Here is an 18,845-nt window from a genome sequence, read left to right as displayed (position 1 = left end):
AACAAAAAATTAACAAAACAAAAACCAAAACCAAAAGAATGAAGACGAAAATGAGAAGAAAAAAAACAATACACTATTAACTTAAATTAAAGGATAAAATTAAAAATAATTAAACTTTTATAAAAGAATCAGGGAAAAGAATAAGAAATCATAAGAATAAAGACTAAATTGAAAACATCATGATAAAAAAAAAAATGAACATGTAGAACTTTTCAATTTGTTTTTTTACATTAAGAAAATAAAAAAATATAAATAAAAAATATTATGCACATATCCAATTAAATAAATCATGAATTGTTGTATAAATAAATAAATAATAAGTTATCAATGATAAAATGAAAAAATTGAGAGACAAATTAAGATATTTAATATTGCAACATAAGTTATTTACCTTATTGTATGTAATAAATTTGTTTATAAAAATAAATTTATAATATAAATTAACACAAATATAAAAATTATTTAAAAAAATAAGAAAAAATAGTATGCAATGATGCACATATTCAAACAATTATAAAAAAATAATATTTAATCTAAGTAAAATACATTAAAAAAATTATAGATGATTCATTCTAAATTCTTAACAAATTAGAAATAATCACTAATTAAAAAAGGCTAAATAAGAAAAAAAAAATCATAGATAAGGGGTATTAATTAAAATATTAATTTATTATTTCTTTATGAAATACATATAAAAACAAGCCTTAATTTAAAAAAAAAAAAAAACAAATTGAAGTCATGCCATACATTTAGCCCACATAGAAAGGTCTGCGCACGAGCCTCTAAGGTTTTTAAGTTAAAGGGATGAATGAGGTTTTTTTTTTTTTTAAAAAAAAAAGACAATGCACCATCTAAAATTTTAAAATTTCAAAAAAAAGACAATTTTAAAATTTGGTGGCTAGAAAAATAGGATCTATGGTTTTTTCTGTCCAAAAACTCATTTTCAACTTGTTTTTTTGCCCAAAATATCTAGGAAACACCTTTGGATCCTTGTTAAGCAAAATCATAGCCTCCAAAAACACAAAATACAGTCCTAAAACTCAAAATTAACCTGCTACTAAAAATCTTCTCAAGCATAGATCTTATGTATAGGTGTTTTCAAGGAAAAAACACATAATCTTAACTCCTCTCAATATATGAAACCTTTTGACATAAAAATTATATGTTTTGATGGCATAAATCTTTCCAAACAACAATTTTCTTTCTTTAAGTTGGAATATGACAGCCTCCTCTCTTCCTTTTACCTAAAAGGACTAAAAATAAGAAAAATACCACTAATTTTGGTACCAAAATGTGTGTGTTTTTTTTTTTAAATTATAGGGGCCAAATACCTAACAACTTAAAAAGTGGAGAACGAAAATAAAATTTTCAAACAAATTACATAGTTGCCACTAATTTTACCAACTTCTATTACTTAAGTCTCTTTATTTCAATTCAAACCTCACAAAAAGAAATGTAATTGAGCTTCAATTTGGGCTTAAAATTGCTCGATTATGCAAAAAAGAAAAGTATAAGGATCAAATTGAAAATTTTCAAAAATTTCACGTGACCTGTGAGAAGATAAACAATAATTAAACAACAATAAAAACACCACACTATTTAACTTTTCTTATAATTGGCTGCATAATTTATAGTTGTGCTATTAATTAATGGTTTATTTACCCGAAATGTCATAGTCAAAACTATAATTTGAATAAAAACTTAAAATTTTTAATATGTTCTATTACAATCATAGTTTAAAACATCATATATTGAGATTTAGAGCTTATTTGAGAATATAATAAACGTTATTTTTCAAAGTATTATTTATTTAAAAATATATTAAAATATTTTTTTATTTTAAAATTTTATTTTGAACATTAGTGTATCAAGATGATTTGAAAATATAAAAATAATAATCTAAAATTTTAAAAAAATAAAAATACAGATTAACCACATTCTAAAAAAACCCTAAAAATATGCTAGTTTGCAAAAAAAAAAAAAAAAAACAATTACCATCTGTGTTTATTTGAGAGAGAAAAAAACTCATTATTTGGTACAAGAGTCGTTATAACGGTTAGAGACATCCAGATGAAGGTAAAACCAAACAAGAAATATCCACGTGGCAGCAACCTATTTTCCATTCTAATTGAGACCTGTTTGGAAATGTAAATACAAATTATTATTTTTAAGTAGTGTTTATTTAAAAATATATAAAATAATATATTTTTTATTTTTAAAAATTTATTTTTAATAGTAATATTCAAAAATATATAAAAAATAATCTAAAACTAAAAAAAAAAAAAAAATTGTTTTTAAACATATTATACCATACCGTAATATCAAACATGTCCTTAATAGCCCACCACAACCACGTCAGTCTCCCATAAATAACAAACACAACAAAACCAAACGCAAACATTAATCTCTCTCTCGCTTACACCAAAAAACATTATGTTTTTTCCAAAAAACAAATAGTTTAACCCACTGACTGTCAATTTCATTTTCAAAGTTTTAAACTTTTCAACTTGTCTCACGATTACTTCCATTTAACTATCAAAAAGCTAAATCTCTCTCTTTGATTCTGTTTTGTGCTACTTTCCCTTGACTTTGTGCCCTCAGAAACTATAAACAGGTGCAAATATTCTCTCTATTCAATTTCTGGTTTTTATTTTGTTAAATTTTATTATCTGATGATGGATTCTTGTTTGGTTTTGTTTTTTTAAGGCGAAATTTTGATAAATTTATGTTCTTTATGCTAGTACTGTCGTGGATTTGATAGCTTGTTTGTTTGTTTCTTCTTTTTGTGTTCTTGTTTGGCTGGTGCAAAAATTGGAGGGAAGGGGGGATTGGGAACTTTTTAGCTTAGATTAAAAGGCATGTGATCTGATGATGATTTTAGTGAACTGTTAAGCTAAATCAGAGATAAAAGTTTGAAACTTTTTGATAGCTGATTGATTCACTGTTTGGTTTTAATTACTGAAAAGTTTGTGTTTTTAGACGGATTCTATTTATTTGAGGGAGATGCTGATTGGAATCAAGCTGTGTGTCTGTTTGTTTATATATTTCATTTCTTTTTTGTCTGCTTGAAATTTGTCAAGGCTTTAATTTATATAAAGGTATATACTTCTTTGATGGTTTTGCTTCAACAAGATTCAATTTTAAATAATTCTTTTGGAATTTGCTACTAGGTACTGTGATTGGAGAGATGCCTTCAGCTGTCTCGCCTCAGTGGCAGGAGAAGGCTACTGGTTTCTTTTCTACCTCTGGTGAGTTTATTAAAATTTCAACTGCTTGATGCAATTTTCTGTTTTTAAATTTCGTTGATTAGGAATTTAATTGTTGTTTTTATGAAGGGGTGAAGCTTAAAGAAGCTGGACAATCGGCTGGAACATTTGTCGGAGAGGTTGCGAAGGATGCCAAAGGTAATGTTGCTGATGTAGCAGAAAAAGTTGGATCAGCAGTCAAAACTCGATGGGCAATTCTTAGGGAGCCATCGACTAGGCATGCTATGCAGGAACGTCTAATAACTGCTGCTGCTACGACTGGTATGTTCTTCAGGAAGGGCATCTCAGAGACAAAGGACAAGGTTACTGTTGGGAAGACAAAAGTGGAAGAGGTATTCACACTTGCCTATTATGTTGGGTACTTTCTGTGGCTCAAAATTGGTGGTTATCTTGTGTTGGCAGGATTATACCGTGTATGTTGGCAAAGACCACTCTGAATTGTAATAGTAAACTTTCAAGACTTTATGCTTCCCATTCACTTGGTTGCCCATGGATTGGAATATTTTATCGTTGACAAAACTGACACTTCGTAATTGATACTTCATAATATTCAATCCTCGACTACCCTAGTCTTTATTCCTAACAGCTAAAAATAGGTTTATCCCTTTTAAAGTTTGATGATCAAAACCTTTGAAATGGTGAATCTCCTGCAGGTGGCCAAAAAGACTGCTCAGAAAAGTAAAACAATATTGACTGACATTGAACGATGGCAAAAGGTACAGGACTGTGAGGCTGCTTTCTCCTGTTTTGTCCAGTTTCATTCTTATATTTTTGCTTGCTATCACATGCTTTGATGTTCTTACTTCTTTTTTCCATTCCCAGGGAGTTGCAAGCACTGACTGTGAGTTTCACACTATCATAATCTTTGAAAATATTGCTTATTGATTGTTATTCTGTTCCTTATTTTTCTTTTCATTTTCCTGAAAGTATTACAAAATTCTAAATTACATATAACTTGATGGTTGTTGATAAAAAAATTATCTTCAGTATTTGGAGTTCCAATTGAAGTTACTGTTCAACGGCAAGAATTCAGCAAGCTTGTTCCACATATATTGGTCAAATGTGCAGATTATCTCATATTATCAGGTAACTGGTATAAAAATTAGAGTAGATAAATTAGTAGTCATTTGGTATTGTGAAGCTCATTCCTTTTGAGCAGGGATTAATAATCAATGATTTTGATTCAGGATTGAACTCAGTGGACTTGTTTAAAGCTGAAGGGGATAAAAAGGTTATTCAGCAATTAGTATCCTTGTACAACCAAGGTATATATTGCTATGTGCTTGATGCTGACTACTGTTCTGTTTAGTCTCAGTGGTCTTGTATTCTAATGCTGGTTGGTGTTTGTTTCAGACTCCAATGCATCATTGCCAGAGGGTCTAAGTCCAATTGATGTGGCATTTCTAGCCAAATGCTATCTTGCAAGCCTTCCGGAACCCCTAACCACATTTGAACTTTATGATGAGATCAAAGGTGCCCGTTCTAGCATCCATGTAATGAAAAACATCCTGAAGAAACTTCCTGCAGTAAACTACATGACTCTGGAGTTCATCACTGCACTACTGCTCCGTGTTAGCCAGAAGTCACTTCTTAACAAGGTAAGGAACAGTGCAGATTGTGCACATGTCCCTTGTTGATCCTGTTTATCTTCTCATTAAAGAGTTGTCATCATTTTCTCATTCAGTCCACTTCATGGAAGACTGCATATGGTTTCTGTTGGTGTGTCCCCTTACTTAGATTTCTCACCTCTTGTCATTCTGAGTTTCAGAAGCATACATTTGGATTTATCACTTCATTATGACACACATTGTCCATGAACCTTTTAGGTTAAAGACATGCAAGCTGCTGCATTTTATGTGTGCAGGCTAAACTTTTCTTTTATATGGCATCCTGATGGCTTGTTGCAACTTTTCTTGTTTCAATATGGAATTGCACAAGTGCATTTGTATGTGCATATGCTCATCCTCATGTACATGATGTATTTCTCTTATTGTCGATAGATTCCTTTCATGTTGATGAGAAGTTATGTCTGTTTGCCTATGTAGTACACTTTGAATATCACATTTTTCACAACTACTGGTATATAGATCTCCATGAGGCATTTGTTTGCAAGCTTTTGATCTCTCAAGTTAAATCTGAACGAATGTCCTAGGCCATATCCGTAATTTTATTTCTCTAGTCACCTCGAGTTTATTGTGAGAAGAGTGCCTTAGGCCATGATGGCAGAACTGACTTAAGATGAACAGAGGTCTTGGGCAAAATTATAAATGGGGGTTTTAAAAGTATTTAAGAAATTTTTTTTATTTTATTTTTTTTGTATGTCTAATAAGTGGAGTCTTGAGCAATCTTCATTTTGTATTTGAGACCTTTTGTTAAGTGAGAGCAATTTTCATTTCATAAAGTATAATGGACAAATATACCTTATTCTTGGGGCTTTTTTGTTAAGTGGGGGCCTTGAGCCATTGCCCAAGTTGCCCATATGCTCTAACCGGCTCTGAGACCATGACCTTCATTTTCATTTTCTGTCCATTTCATTTTCCCTTGGTGGAACAATCTTTAATTATTTGAACGCGATTGTTGGATTTTATTTTATTGTCCTTTATTTTTTTATGGAATTAAACTCTTAATCCAATCTCTTCCATTTGTGGGTCTTACCATTGAGGTTAGATTAGCATTAGGTGAAAGTGATGGATATGGCTCAATATATGATAAGCATTGTCTACTGTTATTTACTTTCTACAGATGGATGCCCGGGCCATTGCCACAGAAATGGCCCCTGTTATTATGTGGCAGAAAGAAAGGAAGCCAGAAACTTACAGGTCATATTGGAATAATTTGTCAAGAAGTCCTTCCAAGAAGAATATGGATCCAGCTCCTACTTACAGTGCATGGGACATGCTTTCAGGTGAGAGTTTATCTCGAACAGTATACTTACACTACACGTATGATGAGGAGCACAGCTTTTATACGTGACAGATAAAGTTAATCAAAGGGATAGGGAAAAGTAAAAAGCTAACTGCCTTAAATTGATGGGTTTCTTCTCTTATATGAAAACAGAAGAAAGCGAAGACATGGATGCATCCTCACTCATTCCCCTGGATGATGGAATGCCAACGGACTTCGGTGCTATAGACATTGTTCAGTGTCTCATAGAACAGCACAATGCAATCTTTACTGATGCAAATGAGACTGTTTGGAGATGAATCAAGTGTCCCAGGCTGGAATCAACCGAGAATCCATCCTGTTAAGCATAGCAATTGATTACTCGTGAAGATGGAAATCGGAATTTGACCTGGATAAGCCATTGCTCGATAGCAGATATTATGGTTTTAGCCAAATCTGTGACTGTTGGACGTGGTTCTGTAAATTTTAGTGATTAGCAAGTTACTATATTCTGATTTGTTTGTCTTTGGAAGTGCTCAAATTTTGCCCTAAACATGATTGTTCTATGAAAATCAGAACAATAAGATGTGTAATATTTTAATCATTGCTTGCTATAGGCACTCTGTTTTCTTTTCATGTTTTTCCAGGAAAAGTAACCAATCCCTTGATTATGTGTGGAGGCAAGCACTGTTTTCTTTATATATATATATATATATATATATATATATATATTATATATATATATATATTCTTAACCGCGGGGAATTTGGGATTTTTATTGTGTAATTATCATTGTGCAAATTTTTCTTATATAGTTTGTTCCTCAAATTTTGTATTTAGGTGATTAAGTTCTATTTAATGAGCAATTGATTTCAAATTCATATAAAAAGGTGAGATTGGAAAGGGGGGCTGAAATGAAAAATGTGGCAAATATGGATGATATATTATAAATTTTGAAAATATTCACTTTGGTCTTCCAACTTAAACAATCATGAGTCGGTTTCTTGAAATTTTTCTAATTCTATTTTGATATATAGGTTTATTTTTTTTATATTTTGTAATTGGTTGAGAGATGAGAGAGAAAAGTTGCTCAATTCTGAAAGTGGAAAAAGAAATTTATTGTTGGCATTGATTTATGCCACTAAAATGAAAGGTTTTTATGTCAAATTGTTTCATTTGATGATGAAAGTTCATGTTAGGTGTTCCGTATCTTAAACGTTCATGAAAAAACAAATCAGAGCTCGGGTTGATTTTTAGTTTCGGATTTAGTTTGTTTTTTAGAGTGTTTTTTAAGCCATAGATGATTTTTTAGGTGAACAAGTTCTATTTAAAAAACAATTGATTTCAAATTCCTATAAAATGTTGAGATTGTAAAATGAGGGACTAAAATGAAAAACATGGCAAACAAAGGTGATGTATCATAAGTTTTGAAAATATTCACTTTAGTCTTCCAACTTAAACAATCATGCAAATTATAAAATTTCAGTTTCTTGAAATTGTTCCAATTCTATTTTGGTGCAAACATTTTATTTTTGTTATGTTTTGTACTTGGTTGAGAGATGAGAGAGAAAAGTTGCCTGATTCTGACGATTAAAAAAAAAACTTATTGTTGGCACCAATTTATACCACCAAAATAAGAGATTTTTGTGTCAAATTGTTTCATTTGATGAGGAAAGTTCATATTAAATGTTTTGTACCTTAAAAGTTCGTGAAAAAAATAAATTTGAGCTCGGGTTGAGTTTGGTTTTTGGAGGGTTTTTTTTAGGTCACGTATGAGTTTTCATGATTTTTACGGTGTTTTTATATAGGTGTTTTGGATAAAAAATGATTGCAAAACACGTTTTTAGGCCAAAAAAGAATAGGTCCCGATTTTCCAATTACCATAGTGGCAAGAATTTAGGCAAAACAGGCGATGCGTCGTTTGTTGCTGGCATGGTTGTGAGACCCAAGCGCCTTGTGTCTGACATGGTTGTGAGACCTAAGCGCCTTGTATCTGACATCGTTGTTTAACCCAATGCACTTGAATCTGACATGGTTGCTATAAAAATATAACTTTAAGGAATATAATTGAAAATAAATAAAGTGACTTAATCGGTTAAAAAACTAGAAAAAAAAAAAGATGGACAAAACCTTCTATTTTTTTATTTTTTTTAGAAAGCCTCTTTTAAATATTATTGATTTTTTTTGTTATGCGTTTAATTTTTGAAAATATTTTTCTGGTTCATCTATGATTTTGCTTTTATATTTTTATACAAATAAACTATGTTTTTGAAAATAAAAAATATTTATTTTTAGATAATATTTTTAATATATGTAGTCTTACATGTTATTTTCTTTTTTTTATTCAATCAATTTAATGTTTTATTTTTAAAAATTAAATATCTTAATTTATATTTGTCTCTCGATTTTTCAAGTTTTGTTTTTAGGTGTCATTATTTATTTATTTATTTATTAGTGCACATAATTCTTTTATTATTATTATTATTATTATTATTATTATTAATGTGGGTGTCCGAGTTAGCTTGCGCGCACCTCGACTAATCTTACGGGTCCTGAAGTTAATGACCATGTAAGTCTCTAGTGACCATCATATTAGCAACCAGAAGGTTTGAACTAGTGCACATAATTCTTAGTTTATTTAATTATATGTGTGTATACATTTTTTAATTTATTACAATTTTTTAAACTATAAAAATTTATTGATATTATATATATAATATTTTTATAAAAAATAAAAATATTTAAACAACTATGGAAGTTGTATCATATAGTTGGTGTGTATGTATACGGAATGAGAGAACAGAAAAAAACACATTATATAATGACCAGTGGTCATTTTGCTAGAAATCAATCGGCAACCATGCATGATAACAATCATTTTGCTAGAAAACAATCCGCAACCATGCATGATAACAATCAGATAATATTTAATTTTAAAGTATTAATAAATTAATAGAGATATATGTAAATTGATTCGAATATTTATACTATAAAAAACAATCAGATAAGATTAGTTGAAATGAGTACTTCTTTCATCTCGTTCTAAAATTCAAATGGCTATAAATTTCAAACCGAATACTTGTTGTCTTAACGTGATTTGACCCATGAATCAATAACACTAAAGTCACTAAAACATCATTCTAATCAACAATTCTTCAAGATTAAAGCTCAACTTTTTTTAGAATAACACTTGAAGAACTTATCAAATTCCTTTAATTCATTGAAGGAAACAAGTAGCATGTTTTTTAAATCATTTATAAAGGATTTTACTCTCCTGAAATCTAGTTCGAGAATTTTTTTATTTTACTAAGATAAAAAATAACTTTGTTTTGGTGGCTTAACATGTTTTTTTTTAATTACCTTTTATTTTAAAAAATATTAAATTAATATTTTTATAAAATAAAAAACTATAAAAAATTGATTTTTAATATACCTTAAACTAAAAAATATTTTTTAAAAAACACAATTCCTTGTATTACCGAACATGCATTTAATGTGATGTGAGGGCACCATCAGAGCCCAAGCCGTGTATGGACCGTGAATAAGAATAGTAAAAAATGCCAACTTTGAAAATCCAACCTAGTGTACGTTCCTGACTTTTGATTCTTTAATTCGTAATTGATAAATCAGAAAAAAAATCTGGGATAGTAAAGTTGATTGAGAATCTGTAAATATTTATTTCTGAATTTCCTTTTCCTTTTCCATATTCAAGTCTGTTTTAATGGAGATAAACAGAGAAGATTATAAATCAGACCCGAAAGTTGTGGAGTCAGGTAATGTCGGAGAAGCAACATCATCAGCATCGTCGTCGGTTTTGAAGTCGACCCTTTTGCTAGAAAATGTTGGGGATGTAGTTCTCACTCTCAATTCTGATGGGCTGTCTTTGGAATTTCTTGGTTCCTCGTATAATGTAAGTAAACCTACTCTTGAAGTGGATTTGACAGTTTAATGTGGTTTTATCTAATCTTTTTGTGATTGTAAAATGTAGTTTTGGTTGATGTAAGATGTGTGAGCTGAGAAAGATTGAATCTTTTTGTGCTAACTTGGTTTTTCAATGATGGCTTGATTTGTTATAATGGATTTTTATGATCAAAGAATTGAACTTCCTAACTTGTGTTGCTTTTTTTATTTTCACATTTGATTGAACAGGACGGATCAATAACTTCTGGAATTAAACCTGTTCAAAAATTTGTAAATGAGATCAGATTTTCTGACGTGTATGGTGTGGAGTTCATAAACTATGGTTTAATTAATGTTTCACGTCAATCCAAAGCTGAACAGTGTTTTCAGGGTCGTGCCTCTCATGGATCTGAGGTTTGTTTTGGTTTTCTCCTTAACTTGTTTGATGTTTTTTTGTTAATAATATAGTACTTATATAGGTGATGTGTTTTGCTTGTTAAATGATGTTACAGATGTATCGCTTTACAGTGCACAGCTTCCAAAAGTCTCGAGGCCAGCCTTGTCTTTGGGTCCTTGCCGTGTACAGTTTTGGTCACAAGGATTTGCAGACATGTCAGACATGGGTTGATCGAATTAACGCTTCTCTGAACTTAGAAATGGGGAGACCAAAGAATCTTCTGGTTTGTGCTGCTATAGGTTCATTATTATGTCTTCTGTGCTTCTGGATATATTTTTAATGGCTGAAGGCATAAACTAGTTGTAAAAATGTTTCCAGAATTTATTTCTTATTGACTAGGTTTTCATTAATCCAATGAGTGGCAAAGCCAGTGGACGTAGAACCTGGGAAATGGTGGCTCCCATATTCTCGCGTGCTAAAGTAAAAACAAAGGTAATGCTAAACATATTTAATTATCCTGTGACTAAGCCGAAGGTGATATGTTGAATCATGTTTATGTAAGTTAGTGTTGCAACAATCTGAACTACAGTCGGCTATCTAATCTCTTTGCAAATTGGTATGCCCTGAGTTAACTTTCTGTTCAATGTCTTGATCAGGTGATTGTGACAGAGAGGGCAGGGCATGCATTTGATGTGATGTCATCTGCTGCAAACAACGAACTTAAATCATATAATGGTGTTATAGCTGTTGTAAGCATCATGATCCCTCATATTCATTTATACTTGTGTTTTTTTTTTTTTTGGTAGTGCTAAGTAGCAAGCTATTTCCTAGTTATTGATTGTTACTGATCACTTTGGTCCCAGGGTGGTGATGGTTTCTTCAATGAAATCCTCAATGGGTTTCTTTTATCTAGACATAAAGCTCCTTGGCCACCATCCCCTTCAGATATTGTTCATTCTGATCAGAGTAGTGGCAATGGTTTGTTTCGCAATCCAAACGAGAGAGTTACTGAAACTACTTGTCAAAATGAAGACCATTCTCCCCTTTTATCAAATTCAGTTTATAATGGAACGAGACAAGCCAATTTCAGTATGTGTTTACCATACATTCATGCAAGTAAATTTCTAGTTGTAATATCTGTTTATCTTGTGTATTACTGGATCTTCTGAATTACAGGAACAGAAGATGGTACTTGCAACATAGGTTAGTGAGCTCAAATTGTTATAGACTTGGGTATTTAAATTGATAAAAATATAGCATGTTATAATTGTTTCTCTCATTTGAATAGCTACCAGAATAAGGAGCTGATATAAGCAGTTGCTTGGATCAGTGTTCATGTGTACACATAAATGTAGTGATACCTGGTATCTAACAACAGTTCTTGTGCTGCTGTTGCAACTGACAGGTCAAGATTTTGAGTTTCCCCTTCCAGGTGAAGAGTTTAGATTTGGAATCATTCCTGCTGGCTCAACCGATGCTATTGTGATGTGGTAATTCCTTGTCTTATTTCCCTTGAGGTGTGAAATTTCTAAACTTATTTGATAGCATTTGCTTATGGAGTTCTTGTCATGTCCTAAGATTGACTTATTTGAGAATTAGCATATGCAGTGTTGTTGAAAAGACTTAAATAAATAAACATAAAAAGTTTCAAAGTTGTGTTACAGAAAGCCTGATCAACATGCATTACATGAAATATGGTCCTAGCATACTATCAAACTTGAAAAGGACAGTTGTGCTTAATCAGTTACTGATACAAATGACTGATTGACATAGGGTGGGAAGAGGAAAACAGTAGGAAACAGAAATTACAGTTGAATAATGGCTAAAATTTAGATAAAGTCGCATGCTAACACCGTGGCCCTAGATTAATTGACTCTGATACCAGAAATATAATAAAATAAATTCTAGAGAGCTCCTGTCACCAATCATGCTAAGAGAAGTCATTAGAAACAAGAACATTAAATAGGAATGAAGAATAGAGATGAATGTTATTTGTGCTTTATTTTTGTGAGGAACCGGGGGAAGGAAAGCATCACTTCCAAGACCAGGGTTTGTGGATTTAACTTTAAATTAACTTGGTTCGATGTGCTTGGGATGGTCAATTTATACTCACAGAAATCTTCAACATTCCTTAAAAGTGTTAAATACGAATTTGTGAAATGTCTTTTGTCTTTATCCTGTTTGTATATACCATGCACTATTCTCTAGCACCTGTCTTTCTTTTAGTACTCTTTATATCCTACAGACTGCATTAGTGCTCTGTGGTTCGCTGTTGATGGGTCAGTAAAAGTTAAACGTGTATATCTGGTATCAATGATACATTTAGTTATTTTTTCCCTACCATTGTAATGCACCTTTGTACTTGTATTGCATTTCTCTTTGCAGTACAACTGGAACTAGAGATCCTATAACATCTGCATTGAACATTGTCCTTGGAAAAAAGGTGTGCCTCGATATAGCTCAAGTTGTGAGATGGAAAACAACAACAGCATCTGATATTGAACCTTATGTACGCTATGCAGCTTCTTTTGCTGGGTAGTTTTCTACTTCACTCACTTTTACATGAGCATATTAAATGTTAATGAATCATCATGCAATAGATTATGCTGCCTGCCTGTAACAAATAGCGTTCATTCTTTATGTTTACCATGCTTCCCAGATCAAGCAGAAATATAGGCTAGAGAGTATCATATCAGCTATTAATTCATTTTCTTTCTTCCTTTGACCATGAAAATAAATGTCCGAGACTCTCTACCATTAACTGCACGTCTACTTTCACTCTTAAAAGTTTTTGATGGTTAAATTGTGATTGATCCTCATTCAAATACAGCTAACTATCTTGTATGTTTGCATTACATTTGTCTCATTACGTAATTCCTTCCCTGTTCGCGCCATGGAATTTCTTGTCAGTTCTTAAAAGTTTGGCCTAAAGAGTGATGAAAAACACCAGTGCTATTATTTTTGTACTTGTTTAAGATGCTGCTTGGACAGTTTCTTGAAATTATCATTCCACTGTCATCAGGTATGGGTTTTATGGAGATGTCATTGCTGAAAGTGAAAAATATCGCTGGATGGGCCCCAAACGTTATGATTACGCTGGAACAAAAGTGTTTTTGAGACACAGGTAATTCTTTCCGTTGGCTCATCTTTTTTCTTTTTTTTCTTTCTTTTTTGTTGTGTTCTATAAGGTGTTTTTTTTATTCTGCTTTGAGTAGAAACAGCAGCTAAAAATGGAAGGATCACTGTACTGATACAGTTGATTGTGCACATGATAATTTCTTTTTCTGTTTTTTTTTTTTTTTTTGAAAATTACTCCATTAGGAAAAACAAAATTACTCTTACTTCCATGGGATGTTCTTCTTTTCCTTAAGCAAATACATGGGTTTGAAATGTGACATGGCACGGACCCTCAGATGCTTTTCTTCTTTTTCCATCAATTGGTCACTTTTCTCTGCTTGCTCTGGTTTCTGCTTTAAACCCAATTTCATCCGAGCTATGCATGGTTGGGTTGGGTTTATTTGTAACTCAAAATAACCATTACTGAAATGGTGTGCCAATGTGCATGTCCTTTTTTGGTACTCTGTCCATTTACTGCCACTTTTTTCATACATGGGACACCTCAGCCTTTTGGAATTTTTTTAATGTCTATACCAATACATTTGATGTAAATAATTTGTTTACCTTTTCTGATTGAAATTATCTTTATGGTGTTCAGCTCATATGAGGCAGAAGTAGCATTCATAGAAACTGAATCTGAAAAAACAAATCCAACTGTTGAGAAGGTTCATCTGTTTAGTGGGCTAAGAAAAAGGCAGGGTCCTAAAAAATCAGAACGAGTAGTTTGCCGCACAAACTGTGGTGTATGCAACACAAAATCAGATTATATGTCCAAGAGAAGTCCCTGTTCAACACCTTATTCATCTTCAGGTGAAACTAGATGGCTGAGATCTAGAGGTAAATTTCTTAGTGTTGGTGCTGCCATAATTTCCAACAGAAATGAAAGAGCACCCGATGGTTTGGTGGCCGATGCACATCTTTCAGATGGTTTTCTACATCTTTTAATGATTAGAGACTGCCCTCACGCTTCATATTTATGGTAACGTGAAATCTCTCGGTCTCCAATATTTTTTCAGAATTTTGGACTCTTGTTCTGGCACAAATATTTCTTTTATTTAATTACATGTACCATATTGTTCAGCATGTAGCTCATTACAAAGAGGTCAAACATGGCATCCCTGCTTCTTTATTCTTTATGAACTTTCTGTTGAAGAAAAGGAAATCGTCTTGCATGTGAACAGAAAACATTGATTATTGAGTACTATGATGCAAATGTCAAATCTACAATATCTTCACCCCCTCAATTCTCCATTGTTTTCATTCATTTAAGGGTTAAAAAAAAGCTCTGGAAGAAGGAGGCCCTGATGCCATTTGTTTCAGCAATCAATGTATTTCACTAAAGCAAAGGTGTAACTGTAGATCATCTTGCTTCTCATTTGTTGTGTTCCGCCCACATACCCCTGCAAGTTTCTTGTTCAGGCCCTGTCTCATTGATTCAAGTCATGCTTGGGTATATAAGCTGCTCAAAGAAGTTCCTATATAATGATATTTTAAATCATACTCTCTACCCTAAATAATGTGTTGCTCAAAACCATATTTTTCAGTTTGCTTTTTTTTCTTAATGGGGTTGTCTCAAATCCTTATGTCATTAATCACTATTGAGTCTGGAACATACAGGCACCTTACCCAGCTTGCAAAGAGAGGAGGACAGCCCCTCAATTTTGAATTTGTGGAGCATCACAAGGTATTATTCCTTGCTTTATTGCACCCGCATTGTGTTTTGAAGAACCTTCTAATTATGCTCTCTGCTGTCTGCAGACGCCAGCTTTTACGTTTACTTCTTTTGGCAAGCAGAGTGTCTGGAATTTGGATGGTGAGCTCTTCCAAGCACACCAGCTTTCTGCACAAGTATTTCGAGGCCTTGTTAGCTTGTTTGCATCCGGCCCTGAAGTTTAGTAGAACACCATTCAGATGCCTCTCTTGCTACATAATTGACTTGCTGGACGACTTGAAGTGCATCCCAACCAGTTGGCCTGACAGCAGAGCTTTGGAAATGGTCTGGCATCAACTTAGGCCAGAGGTGGTGGTTTTTGGCCCACCATATTGTATCGCAGGTAAAAAAAAAAACAAAAACTATAGGATTGCAATAGGATAACAGGGAATGTGATGTAGCAATCTCCACGTAGTCTTAAAGGAACCTGTAATAAAACAGGTAGGTGTGTGTGGAGGATGAATACCATGCAATAACAACAGTCCCACATGGGTAATCTTATAATTAATTTAAAAAAATTTTGTATTGGTAAATTTGAAGTTTAAACTAATATTTATTTCAAGGATATTAAATTACAAAAGCTTAATAGTAGAAAAAAAGAAAGAAAGAAGAAGCTGTGCACATGCAGCAAGGGGCAAACGTCAATATTTTATCGTTCCAACGCCATTGAATTTTGTCCATGGTAAATTTTTAATGTCAATGGCATTAAGCCCAAAGGACACTCCAATGACCTGACTTTTGGCATTTGGAAAGACTCTGAAGTCCCTTCACTTTGGAAGACTCAGCACCACCATCGAAGACGCCAAATATAACACCATAACGTTGGGAGATGTCAAATTACTCTTAACAATTCCACCTCCAACAGCATTGAAAATGTCGACTCCTGGAGAGTAATCTCTCTTCTTCTTCTTCTTCTTCCCGCTCTTGAATTAAAGATTGCCTGTGTAACTGTGTTCATAGATTTTATTTTGTTTTCTTAATTTAATTTCTGTGTAGATACTATCGGTCCTTACCACCTGTGAGCAAGACATATGGGGTGGCATGCTTAATGACCACAGCTGCCTATTATCTTGGTCTTTACCAAGCCAGTTCTATAGCCCTTTACTATGAAGATGTAATCAAACGTTTTCAGGTAAAATATTCTTGTGCTTTAATTAAGTGATTATGTCCGTTGATTATGCACTAATCGATGCTTGGAAGCTTAGCTAATTAATAATGTCTTTGTCGATTATATTATTTCCTTGTGATTATTGCAGGTTTGGAGGCTAATTACTAATTTTTTCTTTCTGGGGCCATTTTCATTTCCCTTTGCATTCCGGCTTATAATTATGTAAGAAAGTCTCGAGTTTGTTTGTTTTTTCCCCCCTTTAACTCGTGCTTCAAATTATTTTTCTTTCTATTTCTTTAAATTACACAGAGCAAGATATGGTGTTCAACTGGAGAGAGGACCATTTGACAAAAGAACAGCAGATTTTGTGTGGATGTTCTTCTTTGGGGCACTGTCACTTCTGGTATGCGAGAAAATGTGTTGTGATTAATATTACAGAAACCTTCCTTTACATGCAAGATTCCCTTAGTTAATTACCATTTAAAGAAAATAGTTAAATTACAAACTTAAAAAAAAAATCAGAGAAAGAATATATAAAAAAATGGTTTATGAAATTTTTAATTAATTACATGAAAAATATTGTTCTCTATTTAATTTTTGACAGTTTGTTACGAGGTTCTTTTTAATATTCTATCTCTATTTTTTTTTTTAAAAGAAAAACAATTTGACTATGTTTTTTTCTAATTATTTATTATGGATATTTTGGTTATGATAAAGGATTTCTACTGAATTTTCGAGCGGTTCCTGCAATTTTGTAACACCTCAAAAGAGTTATTATTGTAATTTATTCTAAATTATAATAATTTAATCCTTGCGATCTTAGCAATATAATAACTTAATTTTTTTTTTTTGGTTTTAGGAATCATAATTTTCTAGGAAGTATGAGGATACAATCCTTTGTTCACTTCTATTTTTCAATCGGATTGCCTTCTACGTTATTATTTCATAAGAAAAAAGGAGAAGATACAACATAATAATCAATATTTTTTTTTAAAAAAAGAATATGATCGTGATTAATTTTTATTTATATTAATTAGGTGATGGCTGCTGTTCCCTTTCTTTGGTCTGGATTTATGGGAGTTTCTCTGGTTTTCATGATAGTCTACATGTGGGGACGTGAGTTTCCAAATGCTCAAGTCAGCATATATGGTCTGGTGTCCCTAAAGGTATCGATCCCTTGATTAATCACTAATCTTGTTTTAATGTCTTCGTTGTTTGATATTGCGGTGCGGTACGGCTGAAGAAGCTTTTCCGACCACCATGACTTCAAAAGCTGCTTCATTCTCATTGTTTAAACCTGCTTTTTATCGCAAAAATCTACTATTTATAGTTTTTCTTAAACCTTTTTTTTTTTTTTTTTTTAAATTGCAACCGTAAATGCTATTAGAACACTAAACACAAACTTATACCAGTTAATACTTGTTGTTTGACACAGGGATTCTATCTACCCTGGGCAATGCTAGCATTGGATTTGATTTTTGGCAATCCTCTAATGCCTGATATTCTTGGAATGCTTGCTGGACATCTCTATTACTTCCTTACTGTGCTTCATCCACTCTCTGGTGGAAAATTCATTTTCAAGACCCCTTTTTGGGTGTATCCTTTATCGCTTTTCCTTCCTTGATCGTCTAATATTTTAAGAATATTCATCACTCTGTACTCTATCCACTTGAGTTTAATCACATATACGTACTGATCGGTGGCAATCACGTTAATTTTTTTATTTTCTTTTTTTAATGTGAAGTCCTTAATGTAGTTTACAGTCACAAACTGGTAGCATTCTGGGGCGAGGGGACACAAGTAAATGCTCCAGTGCAGCGTGATCCATCTGCAGGGACTGCTTTTCGTGGAAGGAGCTATCGTCTCAATGGCAACCGGAATAACTCTGCCGGGCAAGCACAAGAAAACCCTCGAACACAGCAGCCTGATTCAAACAACGGAGTGGCTTTTCGAGGAAGAGGCTATCGTCTCGGTGGCCAGTAGCTAGTTTGCTTCTTGTTTTTTCTGGCCCTTCAAATTACTTGATAATTATCGAAGAAGAAGAAGCCAGGTTTCTCTTTGCAGTTGCTTTTGGTATTGCATATGCCAGTCAGGCTGTTTGTAACTAAGACAAATGAGATTCTATCTATTGACAAATTGCGAATCCTTGAATTCTCTTAATTAAATAATATTTATGTAGTTTTATTTGTTAAGGGTAGAATAATATTTTCAATTCAACCTATATATATTTTATTTGTATTTAGGTTAAGATTATGCATTCATAATATACAGATTATTCAGAATTCTAGCCTCCTTATTGTGTTTGATCTCAATTAGTTTAACATGGTATCAGAGCTGGTTTTATGGAACGAGGCTTAATTTTAATTTTTTTTTGGAGTGATATTTTGCCTTCCGCTTCTACAAAATAAGGTATTTCGACAGTTTCTGCAATTATTTTGGTATTTTGACAGTTTCTGCAATTAT

At 32.6% G+C, this 18,845-nt stretch overlaps 3 protein-coding genes across 4 annotated transcripts; all 3 read left to right on the top strand.

Annotated features, from left to right (window-relative positions):
* Window positions 1–2,373: 2,373 nt before the first annotated feature.
* LOC118050108 (uncharacterized Rho GTPase-activating protein At5g61530) lies at window positions 2,374–6,785 on the top strand. Its single transcript, XM_035060350.2, has 10 exons — window positions 2,374–2,614; window positions 3,171–3,248; window positions 3,336–3,598; window positions 3,920–3,982; window positions 4,089–4,107; window positions 4,254–4,352; window positions 4,454–4,531; window positions 4,620–4,864; window positions 6,009–6,171; window positions 6,324–6,785. Exons 2-10 carry the CDS (start codon window positions 3,188–3,190, stop codon window positions 6,467–6,469), a joined length of 1,137 nt encoding a protein of 378 aa, XP_034916241.1. The 5' UTR covers window positions 2,374–2,614; window positions 3,171–3,187; the 3' UTR covers window positions 6,470–6,785.
* A 2,910-nt stretch (window positions 6,786–9,695) lies between these two features.
* Window positions 9,696–15,807, top strand: LOC118050109 (ceramide kinase). Of its 2 annotated transcripts, none has more exons than XM_035060352.2 (13): window positions 9,696–10,059; window positions 10,299–10,463; window positions 10,562–10,729; window positions 10,846–10,938; window positions 11,103–11,195; window positions 11,310–11,535; window positions 11,623–11,649; window positions 11,852–11,936; window positions 12,832–12,981; window positions 13,469–13,570; window positions 14,162–14,400; window positions 15,181–15,247; window positions 15,322–15,807. In XM_035060352.2, exons 1-13 carry the CDS (start codon window positions 9,871–9,873, stop codon window positions 15,656–15,658), a joined length of 1,941 nt encoding a protein of 646 aa, XP_034916243.1. In that variant the 5' UTR covers window positions 9,696–9,870; the 3' UTR covers window positions 15,659–15,807. The 2 variants fall into 2 exon arrangements, with proteins under 2 accessions (XP_034916243.1, XP_034916245.1); XM_035060354.2 differs by having other exon boundaries at window positions 9,699–10,059; window positions 14,162–14,542; window positions 15,322–15,636.
* A 150-nt stretch (window positions 15,808–15,957) lies between these two features.
* On the top strand, window positions 15,958–18,566 carry LOC118050110 (derlin-1-like). The gene is made up of 7 exons (XM_035060355.2): window positions 15,958–16,164; window positions 16,271–16,406; window positions 16,531–16,604; window positions 16,692–16,785; window positions 17,420–17,548; window positions 17,818–17,978; window positions 18,146–18,566. Exons 1-7 carry the CDS (start codon window positions 16,148–16,150, stop codon window positions 18,363–18,365), a joined length of 831 nt encoding a protein of 276 aa, XP_034916246.1. The 5' UTR covers window positions 15,958–16,147; the 3' UTR covers window positions 18,366–18,566.
* Window positions 18,567–18,845: the final 279 nt, after the last annotated feature.

Source organism: Populus alba, chromosome 4, assembly GCF_005239225.2.
Source record: "Populus alba chromosome 4, ASM523922v2, whole genome shotgun sequence".
Taxonomy (NCBI): domain Eukaryota; kingdom Viridiplantae; phylum Streptophyta; class Magnoliopsida; order Malpighiales; family Salicaceae; genus Populus; species Populus alba.
This window is presented reverse-complemented; position numbering and strand designations above follow the sequence as displayed.